Source organism: Chenopodium quinoa, unplaced genomic scaffold (assembly GCF_001683475.1).
Source record: "Chenopodium quinoa cultivar QQ74 unplaced genomic scaffold, ASM168347v1, whole genome shotgun sequence".
Taxonomy (NCBI): Eukaryota; Viridiplantae; Streptophyta; class Magnoliopsida; order Caryophyllales; family Amaranthaceae; genus Chenopodium; species Chenopodium quinoa.
The window spans coordinates 4,814,686-4,835,055 of NW_018742205.1; the positions used below are offsets into that span (position 1 = coordinate 4,814,686).

At 34.0% G+C, this 20,370-nt stretch overlaps 3 protein-coding genes across 5 annotated transcripts; 1 reads left to right on the plus strand and 2 right to left on the minus strand.

Moving 5' to 3' along the window:
• Positions 1-1,450: 1,450 nt before the first annotated feature.
• Positions 1,451-3,185, plus strand: LOC110730127 (homeobox protein 6-like). The gene is made up of 2 exons (XM_021909905.1): positions 1,451-2,078; positions 2,471-3,185. The coding sequence occupies exons 1-2, from the start codon at positions 1,869-1,871 to the stop codon at positions 2,909-2,911; spliced, it is 651 nt and encodes a 216-aa protein (XP_021765597.1). The 5' UTR covers positions 1,451-1,868; the 3' UTR covers positions 2,912-3,185.
• Positions 3,186-4,481: 1,296 nt separating this feature from the next.
• On the minus strand, positions 4,482-13,825 carry LOC110732372 (zinc finger MYM-type protein 1-like). Its single transcript, XM_021912309.1, has 6 exons — positions 13,692-13,825; positions 13,398-13,441; positions 7,895-7,978; positions 7,381-7,473; positions 4,636-6,586; positions 4,482-4,539 (listed from the first exon to the last, which is right to left on the minus strand). The coding sequence occupies exons 1-6, from the start codon at positions 13,823-13,825 to the stop codon at positions 4,482-4,484; spliced, it is 2,364 nt and encodes a 787-aa protein (XP_021768001.1).
• LOC110730137 (serine/arginine-rich splicing factor 4-like) lies at positions 12,256-19,208 on the minus strand. 3 transcript variants are annotated; one of them, XR_002513001.1, is made up of 4 exons: positions 19,090-19,208; positions 15,047-17,507; positions 14,513-14,582; positions 12,258-14,208 (listed from the first exon to the last, which is right to left on the minus strand). XR_002513001.1 is itself a non-coding variant. In XM_021909922.1 (2 exons), the coding sequence occupies exon 2, from the start codon at positions 17,505-17,507 to the stop codon at positions 15,147-15,149; it is 2,361 nt and encodes a 786-aa protein (XP_021765614.1). In that variant the 5' UTR covers positions 19,090-19,208; the 3' UTR covers positions 14,589-15,146. The 3 variants fall into 3 exon arrangements, 1 of the variants encoding a protein (XP_021765614.1); XR_002513000.1 differs by having other exon boundaries at positions 12,256-14,582; XM_021909922.1 differs by lacking the exons at positions 12,258-14,208; positions 14,513-14,582 and having other exon boundaries at positions 14,589-17,507.
• Between the last annotated feature and the right edge of the window lie 1,162 nt (positions 19,209-20,370).

Genomic DNA, 20,370 nt, shown 5'->3' on the forward strand with positions numbered 1-20,370 from the left:
ATCACAACCATGCTTCTAGTCTAAAAGAACAAGAAAATACTGGACATTAAGGACATGAAACTGAATCAAGAGTTTCGGGCTGGCCCAAATTGAAGATACTTGTATTGGCCCAAACTGAAAATCGTTGAATACACTAGTCCATATAATTAGTAACAAACCTGTAGAGTATTCGGTGGAGCAGTGGAGCCTAAGGATAGTGCTAAGGTTCTAATCAAATGTAGAGGCACAAGTTCTTGGCTACATCAATTAGACCAAGAATATGATACACCAATAATATGAGGATATTATTGTATTAGTTCTTAGATGAATTATCAGGAAGCTGGCTTGAAAATTTAACAAAATCGAAATTAAAATAGGCGATCAAATAAGGTGTATCACATCATCTAAACACGTACACGATGAACCTCGGAATTTCTAGTATGCATCCTTGTTCCAAATTTGCTACTTCATCCTTTTCTTAAAATATTCATCGAAATAACCACTCATAGATGGAAGATTATGCATATGTATGTTTTTTCTAAAGAATCATATTGCGATACAACATTAACTTTAACTACTCCTGTTATTTAACTTTTTTGAAATATTGTATCACCGAACTTGATAAAAATCAGCCTTGTGATAAATCTCTCCTAATTTCAAGTAATTTGTAGGCTTTTCCTTTCTAAAAAGTGGAAACAATGCTCTACTTTTCATTCCAAATTCAAGACTATAATCAATATGATTGATTGGTCTATGCGCCTCTCTTATCACTTTAAATTATTGTATTCTCCAATTCTTCAAAGGAGGCTAGGATGATTACCATAAGTAGGCTAGTAATCTTCGTGTATATATGACCCAAGAAAGTTAGTTTTAAATTGAATTTATAAGCAAATTTGATGAATGAACTAAAATGAAAATAGGTTATCAACAGATGTATATACAGAATACAGTAAAAACTCGGAACTTAATTAGTATACATTCTTGTAAAGTGACATTATTATAATCATATTTGGTACTCAATAACAGATAATTGATCTAGTTGATCATCAATAAGCAAGTTCAAGATAGTCATAAGGTCATAATAACTCATAAGAGACATAACTACCAAATTAACTTAAATTAGATTTTCAAGAAGTTGCTAATACTAATATAGCTACATAGTTAGATAAAAAGGACATAAATGTATGCTCAAACTATAAGGGAGGTCATTAATATTATCAGAAGATAGAGACAGAGAATTTAATTTTTATGGTTGATCTTCATATAAATGTTTTCTGTTTGCTAGTTTTTATAATTTCTTCATTTTATTGTTATTAAAATCATTTTCAAAAAAAAAAAAAATTAAATACAAAATGAACTTATGATAGTTAATATAGTAGTAAATATTTTTGGCTTTAAAAGCAATTGGGTTTATAGTGAGTAGTTGTAGTTTTCTAGTACTACTCAAGTTATAAATTAACACCTACTCTCCTAAGCAATAATGAATGACAATTCAATCCTAAGACTTCAATTTTTCATCACTTCCTTTTCCTTTTCCTTCTCCTCCTCCTCCTCTTCCTCCGACTTCTTCTGCTACGCTATTACTCGTATTAATATTACTACTCCCTCCATCTCTAAAACTTCTCCCTGTTTCAACAGTAATAGTCTCGCAGAACTATTAAGATTTTAATTAATTATTTAATGCTATTTCATACTTTATATTAAATTTTTTTCCTTATTTTGCATCACTCTTCCTTGGGATTTTTTCCTTACAATTAATACATTTCCTTGGTGCCTTCAAGTTCTCATCACTTCAACTCCATTTAATTAAGCTTTAAAGAGAACCCTTCCTCCCATCAAACCCATCTTTAATTTCTTTCTCTCTCTCTATTGAATTCACTTTCTATATAATGTCCTTTCTACTTGAAAACTCACATCCTCATCCTCAACCAAAAAAATCTCTTCTTATTAGTAACTTACTTGGCGATAATAATGGTTTTCTAGTGCCTAAAGTCGCCCCCGTTACCCTTGATCTCTTCGATTTCAAACAATCTCCACCTCGGAACAAATTTCATCCCCCGTGCCCCGTTGCACGGGGCACTTGTTTTCTTAACGACAAGGTACATCACTTTTCATCACTTATTTTTTTTTTATTTGTTTTGTTAGAGTTTTGTTTCTAATACTTCAATACCTGTATGATGTTTAGTTGAAATTATTTAATAAAAAAAATGTTAAATAATTTCAAATAAACATCATACATGTATTTAATATGATGATGATGATATATTTCATTTTAGTATTTAAATTATATTAATTATGATATGTAATAGAAATTAAAGGTGATCAATCATTTCATTTTGCTTACGTGATTAATTTTCTTACTCAAAGGTGTAACGGAGAAAAAAAAAAGTTCAAAAGTTGGTTTTGTGTACTTTTTAAGTGTGTTTTTAACTTTATATTTTTTTAAATTTTAATTTTAATTTTTTTTTTTTCTATTTTTTTTGTTTTATAGAGTAAGCAAAAGAGGGGTTTAGAGGATCATAAAAGTAAGGAGAAGACCATGAGCAGGAGAAATGGTAACAACGTGCCAAAGTTGGACTTAAAGTTAAATTTATCACCACCAAATTCAAGGATGATTGTAAACCCGAACCCGAACTTGAACCCGAGGATGGAATCACCAAGCCGATCAGCATCGGTGTCACCACCGAGCTCGTGTGTATCGTCGGATGTATCGATGAGCAGCCCGGAAGCTACTTCTATGGTATTGGTAGGGTGTCCAAGATGTCTAATGTATGTCATGCTATCGGAGGATGATCCCAAGTGCCCTAAATGCAAGAGCACCGTCTTGCTCGATTTCGTGCATGACAATGACAACAACAACAACAACAACGACAACAATAATAATAGTAAGAGCGGCAATAGTGGTAGCTCTAAGAAGACTAAGAAGGGCTAAACTCGAAAAAAATTAATGTAAACTCTGTTTTAGTAGCCCTGTTTTTAGGAATTGGAACTTTAATTAAGGTTGTTAACTAATTTTCTTTATTTTAACCTTTTTAAGTTTTAGTTGTAGGATTCTTCGTGTTTGTGTCTTATTTTAGCCATGCATCTTGTAAAAAAAAAAAAATGAAAAAAATAAAATAAAATGGGTTACTTGGATTTGTACTAAATTATTTGTTACGTCTATCAGCAACTTCTAATTAATATATTTGGGTTATGATTTGTGACATGATCTGACCCCACATTATTTTAGTTGTATTTTACTACGTATTTAATCTATTTATTTAGTTTTTTATATTTCGTTCTACCTTAATACAAGTATGTATAATTGAAATAAGGAAATAATTCATAAATTAAGCTTGGTAGATGAACTGCATGGGACTTGAATACTATGTAGGAAACTGGTGTTTTCAAGAGGTTGGTCATTCTCATTTAAGATGTACTAAAACTTAATTACACTAGCTCCTATAATTAGTCCTAAATTAACTTTGCATGGCACTAATATAATTAAGTTTATATTATATCTCTAATCAACCATAAATTATAATTAGACAATTTTACTATTTTTTATTTTAAATTGAGTTGATTTCTCTTTAGTAATCCGTACTTGATTACTTGTGTAATTAGATCAAGCTTTAGTCTTGACCTTTCATGCTAAATTCAATGTACAAATTTAGCTATTAATTCTGGATTCATCGTTCGTAGCCCGTAAGATATAAGAAGGTCCAATGTATGTATACCTAACTTGTTAAGAACTCAAGATTACAATATATTGGTTCCTTGAGAAGGGCGAATGTATGTAAACATAACTTGTCAAGAATTCATGACTTTAAGATTATAGTGCTAAAATATATTTTTTGGTCAAATTGGATGGTGATGTACACAAAATATGAGGATCAAACTCGATTTTGAATAATAACTGTAACAAGCATAATTTAATAGCAAGAAAAATAGTTATGAGTCTTCATACAGTGCTACTTATGAAGATTTAAATTATAAAACATACGAATTATTTCTGCAGAATTTTGGTTCATGCTCACAATCGAAAAAGGCGGCCAGGGGAAGGGGTAGAACAACTATAAAATATGGTCATTTAATACCCTACTTTAAGATCAAATTTATAAGTTCATGGATATCATGGTAGCTAGTTTAAACACATGTCACCGATTGGATAAGAAAAATGGTCAATAATTAGGGTTGACTTTTTAGATTGACTAATAATTTTTAAAATGGTTGAGCATAGAGTGATTGAAATTTTGAATGATAATATGAGGTCATTTTTAGGTTTATTGAGATCGTAATAAACTTCTTCTTTCTCATACCATATTATATACAAGTAGCCAGTGGCGGACCCAGGATTTTCCGACTGGTGAGTCACAATCGATAATCAAATATGTAAAAAAAAAATTTTACCAAACAACCAAATAATAGTACTAAAAAATACATCCAAATATTCAAACAGTACAAAATACAACCAAATGTTCATATAATACTACAAAAGACAACTAAATAGTAATGCAAACTTATTAAAATAGTTCTCGACGAGTTTTCATGTTTTGATATCGATTCATGATATCTTCCATGCTAACATTCAAAAACAAATCATTCTCCAAATAAGTAATTAAACAATCATTCAACATTTGATCTCCCATGCTATTTCGTAGTTTGTCTTTCACTTGCTTCATGCCAGAAAATACTCTTTCCACACTTGCCGTTGCGACAGGAAGAAGCAACACCAACTTCAAAAGTAAATAGACCCTATCATGAGTTTCAGACAATCCCGTTTCAACCAATTTGATTGAAAGATCACTAAGACCCTTCAAATTCCAAAACCTTTCATCTCCTCTAACAGAACAAATGTAACTATCAAGTGTATGACCAAAGGCTATCAATTCTGAACTTGGAAATTCATTAGGATAGAATTTTGCAAGCTTAATCAATTTTTCCTTATCAAACTTAGAAAAACGATCCACATGACTCAAACAAGACATACACACAAGTAGTTCTTTAGTTATTTCGGGAAATCGATTTTCAAGTTCTTGCAATTGAAGATCAATGACACCAAAAAAAACTTCAACTCGAAAATGATGTAGATTAGACACTTGTGGGCATTTACCTCTAAACAACCTCCTCCCGGGAACAACATATTTAGCCTCCATATCTGGAACTGCAATGTCATAGTCACCAATAAAAGAAATTACCTTTTCCATATGAGAATCCCATCCTTCATCTCTCATTTTTTGCAAATTAGTCTTGGTTACATTAACCATGGCCATTGCATTCACAATGTCTTGATCGTGCTTTTGTAAGGCCACATTCAAAGCATTTGTTATCGCAAATATACTAACCATTAAGTGTGCCACGAACACAAAATCAAAGGACATCAGAAGATTTGTAAGTGTTTGAGCTCTATTAGAATCTATTGTATCAGATACTTTTGCAATATCCTCAAGAGAACCAAGGATTACAGGGAATAAATCAAGTACATTCAAGATTGTCTTGAAGTGAGATCCCCAACGAGTATCACAAGGTCTACCTAATCCACGTTCTTGATTTAAACCTGAACCCGTTTCAAGTTCACCTAGAGACAATGCATCCACCACTCTTTGAGCTTGATTTTCACGAAGAAACTCTTTCCTTTTTGGTGAACCCCCCACAAAATTCAAGAGAGGTGCAAGTACATCAACAAATAACCAAGCACAATCTGAATTCTTTTTAGCAAGTGCAACTTGAGTTAATTGAAGTTGGTGAGCAAAGCAGTGGACAAAATAAGCTTCTTTACACTCATTCTCTATAAGAGTCCTAAGGCCATTAATAGAACCTTGCATATTACTTGCCCAATCATAACCCTGACCCCGTACTTGAGAGAAAGACAAAGAATGCTCCATTAATAAGGATTCAATAGTAGTTTTGAGAGTCAAAGAAGCAGTGTTTACAACATGCACAATACCAAGTAAACGCTCACACACTTCTCCCTTTCTATTAACATATCTCAAACAAAGAGCCAATTGTTCCTTGTCAGAAACATCAGCGGACTCATCAGCAAGGATAGAAAATAAACCACCATCAATATCTTCAAGCATTGCTTTAGTGGTCTCTTTTGCACATGCATTTATGATATCTTTTTGGACTTTAGGAGAAGTAAGTTGACAATTACTAGGAGCATTTTTGAAAACAACTTTAGAATATTCAGGATTACCTTTGGAAATAAGGGATAAAAGTGAAAGAAAGTTACCTCTTCTTAAGGAACTTTCTTTTTCATCATGACCACGGAAAGGCAACCCTTGGAGTAAAAGCCATTGGATAGATTCAATTGAAGCTTCAAGTCGCGTCCTATATGCATTTGTACTCTCAGCGGTTTGTTTTGTTAAGGCTTGTGTGATGCTTGAATTTTGTTTCTTGAACAAATCCATAGCTAAAACAGCATTATTATGTGCACTCAAGTGTTTACCGACATGTTTTCTTATTAAATCCGATCGATTCCATGATTTGAAACCATCACTAACAAAAGCATCACCTCCAAAGGCCACATTCATCCTTGAATAGATAACAAGGGAAACAATAGGCAGCATCCTTTTCCACACTATACTCAAGCCAAGTCCAAGTATCAAACCACTTAGCACAAAAGCGACTATTTTTGCCAAAAATAGAAGTTTGAGGAAATGTAAAGTCTTTGGGCTGACAAGGCTTTCTTTGAATGTAAATTCTTCTCACTAAATCTCTATCATCTTTATGAAATTGACTCATTTTTCTCCTCTTTCCTGGATCTTGTGGAAGATTAGCAAATTCATGTTCACTTAATCTTTCTCCAAAGATTGGGGCATTAGGAGAACATTGGCCTTGTTCATTTTGAGGGGAATTTTGAGTTGAATAATGAGATGGAGATGAAAGTTGCTCACTTTCTTGAGGTGGAGTTATAGTTTGTTCATTTTGTGTTGGATGTGGAAGAGAAGTTGGAGTAGGATTTTTTTTAGCAAAGAAGCTAGTAATGTTTTGCATTTCATTTGGAGTATGTTTTCTCTTCATTCTGAAATTTGAATAAATATTGAACTAAATCAAGCAATATTCCCCAGAAAAATTATTTGAATAAATATTCAACTAAATGGTCTAAATCAAGCAATTTCACATAATGACATAATCACATAAACATATTACACAAAACACAATTACACAAAACAGATTTCACATAAGTAATAACTAATAAGTTTAAGAGATTTCAATTACACAAAACACAATTACACAAAACAGATTTCACATAAGTAATAACTAATAAGTTCAAGAGATTTCAATTACACAAAACACAATTACACAAAACAGATTTCACAAAAAAAATCAATTGATGATTAGTTGATTACCTACCTTGCTAGGCAGTCGGCAGTCGGCAGCACTCAAGTCTCCAGTGGCGTAAGTTTTGGGAGTAAGTACCGGGCAACTTTCTTGGCTTTCTCAATGGCACAAACTTTGCTCCGATAGCCAAGGCAATAGGGGGACCAAAGATAAAACCTCTTGCTTCAATGCCTAGCAAAACAAAACTTCCAGTTGAGTAACACATAGACAAAAAAGTTAACTCTAAGGTTTGTGGATAGCTGTAATAACTGTTCTGAGAAAAGACCAATTTACAGTATATATGATAAAATATGATGTAAAAAGTGCAAACATGAATCAAGACTTTACTTAAAAACCTACATACTTAAGGTCACCATCCACAAACATATTACCAGTGATATTCTAGCTATCCTGAAGCTAAATTGGTTGGGGAATCTAGATAGTAAACATTAAACTCTCTTCCCCTTTATCTCTAAAATGAATAGCATGATTTATGGCAGCTTAAATTGGCTCGACTAAGAGAAATCTCGTACAAAAATGTGGATACCAGATAATAGCAAGATCTAACCAAGAAGGCTGATAATTTATGATCATTTGATAAGATGATACCCACTGAGTTCTGCAGTGACATCCTCAAAGCATAAAATACAAATATGAGCAAGTAGATTGTAGATAGAAACAGGCAACAGGGTTTCTCCTGATCACAGGAGCAGGAGTGTAATTAACAGATAAGCAAAGAAAGAGACAGAAACTGCTGTTTATGCACATGCGACAGCAATAACCACATCAGACAACCACATTTCATCATCCAGCTTAGCAAATCAGTTGTTACAACAATAACAAAGATCAATAGTCTTTAATAGCTCGATTATGAACGGGCCGATGCAATAAAAGACAGCATAATGAATAGGAAAGAATAAAAGCAGCTAAGCCACTGAAAGATATTCAAAATAGGAGTAAGTAGATCACTCGACTTTAAGCCAAGAGCCAAAGGGAATCAAAGAACAAAATAAATAAAACGGGACAAGTCTCAGGCACCGAGGCACGCACTCAGCAAGACAGCAATTCGCCAATTCAGCAATCAGCAGCACAACCAACAGTAAAATAACAAATCAACCAAAGTTTAAACCAAAGTTTAATAAAATTAACAAATTAGAATGAATTAATTTGAAGATTAGAAATTAAAAATAAAAATTAGAAATCAACTTACTAGCACCGACGTTTCGAGTAGCGATTTCACGAAGAGGACGGAGTCCACGAGTCACGACCACCGAGTCACCGACGTCCGACTACCAGGCGATTAGGCGAAGAGAACAGTGGCTGCCTGGCGAAGCGAAGAGGCGAAGTCACGAAGAGAAGAATGGAGATGAGCGAAGAGGCGAAGTCACGCGAAGTCACGAAGAGAAGAATGGAGATGAGGCGATTAAGAATGGAGGCGATTAGGCGGAGAAGGCGAAGTCACGAAGAGAAGAATGGAGGCGATTAGGCGGAGAAGGCGAAGTCACGAAGAGCACGAAGAGGCTAGGGCTTGAAGTCTCCTCTAACTGATTTTAATTTTTTATTTTTTTTTTTTTAAAAATAACTTAAAATTTTTTTTTGGGCCTGGTGAGTCACTTGACCCACCAGGTCTAAGCCCAAGTCCGCCACTGCAAGTAGCATATTATATTCCATATTGGTACAATATTCAACATACATGTGACAAGGGTTACTAAATTAGCTTTAAAAACAATATGGCCTTATCTATAACAACAATGCTTAAATATAGGGATTTTGTAGTTACAAAAGAAAAGGGGTAGAAATAAACGGATCCAATTCAATTATAGATTAACCAACAACCGAGTCATTAAAACTAATTAACAAAATGCAGGTAAACCAGCCTTACTAATTAGCCTTTATGATTAATTAAATGGTGTAATTAATAATATAGCCAAGCTGAAGAGTAAAGATCTTTCTAAAGTCCAACTAACAAAGCATGAAAAAAAGCACACATCTTTGCTACTGTTCAACGTATATGTCTAAATCATTTAAAAATATTAAAAAAAAAAAAAACTAAAAATACAGCTTGTGAAAACAATTAATGTAAAAAACCAAATAAAAACCACTCCTTGAAAAAGTATTCATACATTCAACATTGAACATATATCAACATTGAACATATATCAACACCACACACGTTGAACATTGAACATATATCAACATTGAACATATAAAAATTATACGGCTAGTTACCTCGTTGAACATTGAACATATATCAACACCACACACGTTAATAGCACAAAACCAATAAGTATATACCAAGCTAAGCTTAGTCTATCTAAGGATTCCTTACTCTTCTCTCACTCTAAAGTGTCTAACCTGCAAATGTTATTTAAAGAATATGTCAGGATTGAGATCTTGTTAGAGAGGATGTTGTATACTCCCCTCGTTATTAATACTCGCAATAATTTGACTTTAACATTATTTATATGTAAAATTTGACTGCGGACTCACTTTGATCATAGAAGGAATAAGGTTTGAAGCTACGTATTTTACTGTTGTAATATATAACAATCAAATGTTATTGTGTAGTATATGTCGTTTGATTAGTCTTAATGTAATATTTTTCATAACTTTTATTAATAAATACATAATTACATATTTTTAAGGTCAAATTTATACATAGGCACATGTGAGTCAAATTATTACAAGTAGTGGAAATACTTTTATTGTATGGGGCATCATAATTTGAAGTGAGATTAATTAATAAAGAGAAATACAAGTAATATATATAGCCTTTAGAATATACTTCCTCGGATCCATTTTGTTTTCTCATTTGAAATTTTGACACTATAAATTGAATTTTTTTTTTTTTTTTGAAAAAATATTGAAATAATCATTAAAATTAATTTAATATATAAAACATAATATAGTCATGTTATGTCTTATTTAATTCGTCTCGATCAATGAGTAGTTTAACACACAGTACTTAATATTTAATCGTTATACTACAGAATTGGAAGTACAGAGTTTAGATTTTTATGATAAAAGTAATTCATTGACAGAGATACATAATCAAAATAGGAAGAACATTTAGGATCGAATAGAATGCATAAAAACATTTAATACATTTCTTAAATTGACACAGGACATTAATATGAAAATACTTATAAATCATACATCAATCGGTGTAATTAATATCTTATTCAAATTAATATTTTCAGTTTTGACCTTCCTTATATCATGCAACTTTAAGGGTTGTAGGAGTACATTTCAATTTCCAACTAAAACCACTCTTCTTGCAAATTGATTCAATTTTATTGACCTAATTAGAAGAGTTATGTGGTTTTTTTTTTTTTTTTTTTGAGAATAGAATTAGAAGAGTTACTTAGTTTCACTTTTTAAAAAAAAATTACAGTAGTTTATTTAATTATTTTTTTTTTTAATTTTTGTAGAGAAAAGAAAAAAGTTGAACAAAATATCAACACGTTGGCAATAAAAGGAAGAAATATAAAAGAGTATACTATTTAATTTGAGTTGTGTTGTGTGGGCGCAACCTTGTATGAGGTAAGAGAGTGAAATTGAAACACATTCTATTTCTGAAATACAGAGAATCTACTCCCCAAAATTAACCATATTTTTAACGAAAATATAGTCAACTTTTAAGATTAAGGAAAAGAAGAATAATTAACAAGAAACAATGAATTTTGGGAAATTATTAAATAAATAATAATTATAATAATTTAGAAAAATAGGTAGGGGTAGTTCAAAGGCATTGAAGAACAAAAATTTGATTGAAAGATCATTAAAAAAATTAAAAATAGGAATTAAATGCAATAGTAATTGAGGCAGTTGAGACTTGGAGAATAATGAAGAGAGTTGCATCACGTCAGGTGATAAATACCAAATATTAATTGATTTCATCCCTTTTCTTCCTCTTCACACTAATCACTTAATGCCATTTTTTCTTCCTTTTGTTGTCAATTTGGGCAACTTCTTTTACCCCTCTCTATTTTTTTTTTTTAGGAAAGCTCTTCATACTCTTTTTTCTCAATATATTTATTTATTACTCCGTATTATTATTATTTTTAAAATAATTGTTTTTCCCGTGTAGAGATTGCATCATAAAAAGGCTTGTATAATTTTGAAAAAAAAAATCCTAAAGGTTTGGTTAACATCCATTCAATAATTTCAAGATTACAATTATTGACTTTTGTATTAAGTTATTTTTATTTTTTATTTTTTTGAACAAGACTTTTGTGTGAAATTGGGGCGGTAAAACGGTCATTTTGATTTGGTCGGTCAATCGAAAGCTCCATGTTTAAAGTGTTTTTATAAAATTATTGTTTTATGGGATGTTCGAGATCTATACTTAACTTTGCCTACCGTCCAATGATTTTAAGAAATAAGAATACAAATATTGACTTATTTCCGAGGCTATGGGGTGATCTTTACCTCTAATATAAGGAGACTTTTAGACCAAAGTTGGGATAGTTGAACACTCATGCGTAAGACATAACATACAATTATATTAGGAGAATTTTCTCATCCTAACACTTATTGCATCTTTTGCAAGGGGTGGGTGCATGTACACACAACTTTTAGAAGAAGATTTGCATATCACAATATTTAAAGATCAATTTATGAGTTATGACTACGACTCTACGAGTTTATTAGCACCATTATAATAAGACAGCTAAATCACCCATATAATACGAGAACAAGTGATTATCTCATACATGTACTCACTCCATCTTTAGAAATGAGTTATATAGTAAGCTAATTTAGAACGAAAAATATGAAAATTACTATCGTTGCTAAAGATACGTTTCATTCGTTGCTAAAGATATGTTTCATTCATTGCTAATTAATTGCATTTTTTATAAAGTGAGAAAGTATGGCTCTCACACAATACTCCAATTTCCCATCGAATGAAAGGTTAGATAATTCATAAAATTATTTGTATTTGGTTAGGATTCGTAATAATTAGAGAGAAACCAACCGAATAAATGAACCATTAATTCTTAGATAACACATCAGACCTACAAATATTTAGCAACAGAGGAAGAGATTATACGTGTATTAGTCATATTGGTCCCAAAAATTCCACGTAAAGTACAATATGTTAGACAAGCTGAGAGTCAGATAGAGAGGTTAGGCTTAATTCAAATCTACCACTTTGGTCTATGAATTAAATACAGTGTCCCACATTATATTTACAAAGGTACGTACACCTGTAAAGTACTACGAGTAACAGTCAGCTCAGTTTTCCAGGAATCTAATCTCTTAAAACAGTCAGAAGCCTAAAGATCTCCTGAAACCTGAGGGTGTCAACTTTTGAAACCAAAAAACTACTTAACTTGGTGGCGCCAATTTGCAACTGTGACCCTTTTGAAACATGGCAAGTGCAGTTAGCCAACTTAAGACAACGCTACGAGCAAGCTGCAACGTAAATAAGCCACCCCATATCAGGAAATGGGTACCGGCTAGCAGGCATAGCAGCAAGGCATCGGAAACTAGACCAAAACTAGACCTTTTGGGTTTTGAGCAGGAGCTAGGGCATCAAAAGTTTTGACTATCTGGTCATATCTACCAGACCGAACTCATGACTTGCTAGCGGACCATCATCAGACCCCTGAGACTACAGGTGAATACACAACTCTAAAGGATGGAAATGACTTGGCCGAATTAGCACGACTGGCTAGTGGCCATTGAATCAATAGGAGAAACTTGATGTACCATTCCTACTCCTAATTACACCAACTAGTAGTCCTTCAAATTGACAGAAAAGTAAAAGGAAACTGGGGCTACAAGTCAGCAATACTCAGTTATCTATTGCACCTGAGTCGGGCAGTTGATTTCATTTCATAACACCACATCTTACTTGAGTTAATCTGCATACGGGTTGCAACATTGTTTTGGTCCATCAAATATCATAGAAAAGCTTGCAAGTAATTTCAAAACCAAGCTCGAAAGTCGAAGCAAAGCAGGTTCCAGTGGACGGAAATAATAGATATAAGTTCCCCCCACCTCCCCACACCCCCCCCCCCAAACAAAAAATTTCATTCTACTCAATTCCCCCTCTCCACTCAACCATTCTAATCAATTACCCTCTCCACTCAACCATTCTAATCAATTACCCTCTCCACTCAACCTGTCTGCAAATATATTAGACAAGCAATGACTGCCAGGACAATAAACACCAGTTCTCACAAAAAATCACAATTTGTTTCCGAACTTTTGCCTACATGTGTCTTCATTTACTTGTAATGTAGCCAGTTCAAATAAATTTTCATAATGACCATCATTGAACAGAGAATTATTCAAGTGATTCTCGATCGTTTGAATACAGATACCAGATACAATTATAGCCCTAGAATGAATATCCTTATCACCTCTCACATGGATACAGGAAAATAAAACATAAGGCTCACAATGTCAAAATGATCCCACTCAACTCTTTTTCTTCATGGCATAGCCACAATGTATAGCTCAACTCAAATACTTCGTATATCATTAAAATGTCCATAGAAATATTAATGCAGCTAGAAAGAGGCTTATCAGGCATTCTTGTCTAACTCAAAAAAGAATTATGTGCTGATATTACTGCAACTGAAGATAGCAGACAGCAGAAAATGAAACTATTTACAGTTCTGCCAAAAACAATCAGATTAAGTATCCTGGTTCCAAAATCCTAAGTAATCACTCAAGCTGGTTCAACAAGATGAACGCAATAAAGACAGATTTTATATTCAAATATGCATGATGGATACTAAACAAGAAGAGACAACGAGCTACACAAAATCATAGACCCTATATTGCATTATCAATTTCTCTTTCATGGTAAGTTTCTGCAATAACCTGCCTACAATACATAAGATAATAACACTTGGTAATACATAACCAATCTTGACATCATAATCCACCTATTCTTAGTGATTTAAAGCAGTCCTGCACATCAAACAACCTCATGACATAAACGTCACATAAGCAGCAGAGAAGGGGAAAAAGTAAATCATAAACTATCTCCTATAATTTCCAGCATATTTAATTTTGATGAACGATGTTATAAGCAATGATAGATTCAAAGGTAGTAATCCCAGGTCAGTAAGTTCCTTCATCCATGACAAGTTGTTGGCACGAGACCGGAGAGAAGAGGCACTCTTTAGGAAGAATATTGAATGGTGACAAGCAAGTAAGTCAGAGAAAGACAGGGGGGGGAGGGTAAGGGAGGGGAGAAAGAGAGGGCACTGACCTAGAATTTTCGTTTATAGTAAGTGCAAAACTCATTTGACCAAATTTTCGTTTGTAATATTCAGCAACCACTGCAAGAGATTACGGATGAAAACCAGTGACAGATAGCAATATAGCATACAGTTGGAAATATAACTCTGGAATTTCTAAACTTAATACTCAGTGATTCTGGTTCTATTCTAATAATCTACCGCAACATTTCACAAAAATTACAAAAGAGCGTGAAGCATTACAATTGATAGCAGAACTAGATAGATGAGAATTATGAGTAGAATATTAGATACTCTGTACTCAAAGAAAGAAATGACAATGTCCAAGGTGAACTTTAATAACTAGCAATAAGATTCATGAAGGAATAAAGAAGCAACAGAACACACTAGCATACTGTGAATTATAATGCATTACAAGTTATGGAAGCAACACAAAGAGTTACCCAACAGCATAACTACTCATTCTCTACTCGCTTCTTCCTAAATGTTCGTGCAAAAACCTACTCCTAAACCAAAAACATATAAGATTAAAAAGAAGAGCATACCTTTCAGAAGGAAAGTGAAAAGGATCACCACCACTTACATTCAAGTAACGCACAAGAAGCATCAAAAAGGTAATTCTTTCTAACAATGTTCTTCAAGCAATTACTCCCAACCACTACTACTTCTAATATATTTATCAGTTATGTGGAATGCTTCATTTTGTGCTACTCGCCTAGCATAGTTTTCCATTGAGATAAGACCCTTTTTCAGTCTCCGGTAATAAATTATCTCCCAAGGCCATAGTCGGGAAGAACCAAAGTAATCTCCAACATCAAGGTGCTGTTCATTCTCTTCTGGATGTTTCAAATCATAGCATTTCATAACCCTGGACAATTCCTCTGCAGATATGCTTAAACGGCTGCCAACATGCGATTTAGGCGAAGCTTCCAGATCTGAGGTATCATTAATTGGTTCCAAAGATTTAGTCGTTTCTACATTGGCATTTTCAAGTTCCTCGGTTTCTTTTAGTTCTGCAGCTGAGATGTTTACAGCAGCATATTCACCGTCACCCTTCTCAAGCAAAGATGAGCTAGGAGCCTCGAGGTCACATAATACATGAGGGACAGTGGAGTCACTATCAGTATCAGTAAGTACTTTATCCAGCTTCATGCCATCTATCATCTTTTCAGAAGTAGAAATGCATTTGCTTCCTAGAGGCGCATCTGCTTGTGGAGGTTCAAAATTCTGCTGAGGTTCTAACCACTGATTCTCCTCAAGCATTGCCTCCTGAATGTCCTGATATTGTGGAATCTGATCATCTTCCCCAAAACCATTCAAGCTTTCCTCTGTATGCTTTGTAGAAGTCATAATATCTGAGTTATGTTCGGATTCCCTCCTCTCTATTGGAACATCCATGATTTGATAACTTGTAAGATTATCCATACATCTACTCAAACTTCTCTCTGCTTTGTTAGCAATGGACAGGTTTTCCTCACATATTTCAGGTTCGTCATGTTGCCTCACTTCGGTATGCGCGTCCCTGGACAGAGGACTAGGTCCACCTTCAGAATATGCATTCAAATTACCCTCTGCCTTGTTTGGAGAGGAGAGTAAAGACCGACCAATAGAGATAGACAGGGAAGAGGATGGTGATCTTGACCTTGACCTAGACCTAGACTTGATCTTAATACTTCTAGACCTGGATCTATGCAATCTTATATTGGACCTGGATCTGCACCGTTTTGAATTAGACCTGGATCTTCGTGATCTTGAATTGGACCTGGATCTGTGCGATCTTGAATGGGACCTGGATCTGCGCGATCTTGAATAGGACCTGGATCTAGCAGAAAGGGAATGTGATCTAGGTGATCCATTTTTAAAATGAGAGCTCAAACCCCCCAAAGGCTTTGACGGTCTTGAATATCTGCCCAACTCAGGAGATGCACAATCAGAATGAAGATGAGACAAAGCAGACACCCTCTTTTTCTTATCATCATGCGACTCTACAATTTGATCATCACTCTCCCTTTGTCTATCTCTATTATTGTTCTTTCTCTTATCCCACCCAGATTCATTTTCTACTGGAGAGTGTTTAACTCCATCCTTTTCTGAATGAGATATTTTCCCGTGAATGTCAGGTTGTCTTGCAGATTTCGAATTCCGACAACAAGACTGCAACCGTCCCCCAGATCTAATCTGTGCCCTTTCAACTTCATTCTTAGCTTTTACATCATGCCTATGATATGGGTGGTACGTGTTCTTCTCTTGCAAAGCCTCTTTTGATGAACAATCACGCATCTTGTGACCAACAGCTCCACATTTAAAACAAGTTTGCTGGCCTCTTTTTCCATCAGGATGTACCCTCCTGTTCTTGTCCGGTGATGTCCTTACAGAATGTGAACCAGCAAAATGATCCAAACCATGATTATCATATTCTTCACCTTTTTCATCAACACGACCAGGGTCATAACGATCAAATCCCCTCTGTGCATCATAACCAGTATCATTTCGAAGATTATCAACTTGCTCTCCCCACCTTCCATCATCTATCTGATTGGGTTTAATTACAACACGACCACCTTCTTCCAAAACTACTTCCCTTTGATCATAATGTATACGTCCTGCATCATTAAGATTAAACCTGTGCCTATCATCATGTATCTCAGGAGACTTGTGCCTTTCTCGACCTTTATCAGGTTGTTTTTTGTCACTCATTAAGTAACCTCTACGACCAACAAAATCATCACCTTGGTCAGAATGTATTCCATATCGCACATCATGAGATCTGGCAGCTCTTTGCAATGGCTTAGGCTGTTTGTTTGACCACGAAAGATATATTGACTCGCCACAAATCTTCCTGCCCTTCAGAGTCCTTAAAGCCTTCTCAGCATCCCCACGGAAGTCATACACTGCAAACCCATATCCATCTTTCAGTTGCACAGTGCATCGGCCAAAGCTCTTGAAAATACGTTCCAACTCATCCTTGCGCATTCGAGGAGACAGATTAGCAAGATGCAAAGACATCTGCAATAAAAATAAAAATAAAAAGAAAACAAATATTAATAGCAATTAGTTTAAGTTTCTCTACAGTCAATGGTAGAATGTCACGTGAAAAAATCTCAATGCTAATTTGCATCACCATTATAACGTAGTTGCAAACTTCCAAATGTTTTATATAGCAAGTGAGATAGAATTACATGCAAAGGTGAACAGAAAAGAGTGGCAGTCCTTGGCCCCCACATCATCCCAATCTAACAACCCAGTTTAGAGTGCTATAAGTTATCTTCTCTAAAGCAACCAAAAGTATCAAATTGAGTGTGTATGGCTGTCACATAAAAGAAATTCAGAAACCACAACCAATAAACCTGCAATCATCCTAAAGAATGATTATGTTTTGGCTTCATTATTAGTCATTAGAAAAAACATACCCCTGCAACTAATCAACAAAAAGACTCTATTTCGATTTCATTATGAAGTCTCAATATAACACTCCTACAATCTATTCATAAAGAAAATAAACATACAAACGGAAAAAACAAACCATATCTATAAAAGTAGAGTAAGGTTGGAGCAAACGTTTTGGCTAATCCACAAAAGTAATTATGAGAATCCTTAATCCCCGGATTTTCCATTTGAAGGCCAAGGGATGGAATTTACTTCTTTTGCACTAACTCAAACCAAACATTGGAACATTGCTAATGACGTTCCAAATTGTTTCATAAAATCAAACTATCAAAGAACAAGCAGTCTAGTAAGTAAGCACTGGCTAGAGATTGTTTGACTGTTCTTAGTCCACCGACTCCCTATGTTACTTGGAATCTCATTTCATCTAAAGCACCCATGTCAGATTCTAAACACACCCACATTGGTATGACCACTTGAACTTCAGTTTGAGCTAGAATCATGATTTTTTTTTTTTTTTCACATAATAGCTGAGCAAAACATTTGGACACATGCACAAGTTAGACACAAGTACCCGAGTCCAAGTAACATAGCCAACCCTCATCTTATGCCAAGGAAAGGACATTTCAAAATACAATCAAACATTGCTACTGACATTCTAAACTACTCCGTATTTCACAAATCACAAAAACAACCCTTTAATCACTGGTTTGAGACTGTTTACCCCGTAAATAAACGACATCATTGACAAGGTCTGAGCAATTCCCCAACATACCCAATTTAAGAAATACCACCTCCAAAATTAAACTAACTGCTAGTTAACTCAACTACAAAACATGTTCACATTTGCCATAATCTTAACAAACCCCTTCACATAAATACTAATTAAGCATTCCTTAATCATTTGACACAATATTAACAAGACAAAGATTACCCGAAAAACAAACCAGGCATCAGCATAAAATTACCCAGAAAACTAAACACAAAATTAATTTTAAAACCATATTCTTTTGGAGTCAATAATCTAGCAACATGAACTAAGCAAGAAAAAACATATAAAATCCTAACAACACCAACAATATAAAATCATAAAGTAAGATATAGTCATATAGAAATTCATTACGAAAACCAATTGGCAAAAGTTAATAAAAGCCACAAAATTTGTCCTTTTTATAAGGGAAAAATAAAAGGAAGTGAAGGAAACCTTGTAATAGTTATTTGCAGGTGATGATTGGTACAATATTGTGAGATTTTGGGTTCCCGAAGAAGAAGCACACAAGTATTTTCTCTCTCTTCAAATTGTAATTTGGGGGGGGGGGGGGGGGGGGGTGGAGGACTTGAAGCGTCGACGAGGTTAATAGACAACGCCTGAAAATAAATACAGAGACTGGAGTGGCGTATTGTCTATCTTAAGTAAAACCTTAACATCGAAGTAGATCTATATGGTACCGACGAGCCTTTAAAACGTTGGAATGAGAATTTGGGGATTAAAAAAAAGAATAGGATTGAGAATTAATGGTTGAGAGTTTATGAAAAATATGTATCTTATTTGGATAGTGGGTGAGAGGAATATATAGGAAATAAATAACAATTTTACAAATATACCCTTACTAATATTTTTTTTTTTCATTGTTTTCATTAATGGCAAAAATGTTTTTTTATCATTCATTTAATACCTACTCTCCCTAGGTAATAAAATGATGAGAATTTTCACCCAAATATTTTCATTCCCAAACCTATTTTTATTCCCATTTCCATCAAACAAACAAGGTTTTTTTCTTGAATTGGGATTAAAATTCCTAATCCCACCCTCAATTCCCACATACCAAACACCCCCGGAGTATATACAATAAGTCACGTATAAAGCGGACTTACATTAATTTTATTGTAAGACGGTTACCTTAAAGGAAACTTTATCTACTCCCTCCGTCTCTAAAAGAACTACCCTTTTGGGCATTTTTCACGGGTATTAAGAAACTTAAGTGGGAAATACAAGTGTTTGGGGAAGCTAATAAAAGTACATTGAAAAACTAAATTTACATGGGATTTGTAAAAAAGTAGAGAGAAAAAGTAATAAAAGTACATCGAAAAAGCAGAGTGCATCTCAGCGCATAGCTACTAAGCGTTTACAAAGCATATAGGAGGGCAGAAATGTAAATTTAGCAAGCTTTAGAATTAAAAATGAAAAAAGCTAACTCTACAGTGGTATATTATAATATATCATTATGCATATATATTGTACCATTAAAGTATAAGTTGTTTTAATAGTACTTTTTGTGTACTATTATGCATGTAGTGGTATTTTTTTTCCATCCTATAGGTTAAATATTTTCCCCCAAAATACTTACCACCTGTCACCTATAATACATGTAGTGGTACATTTTTCCATCCTATATGTTTTCTAACAAATAGCAGCTATGCGCTAAGGGTTAACTGAAAAAGCAAAAGTTACATGGGAAAGCTAATTTTGCACAAATATTATTGC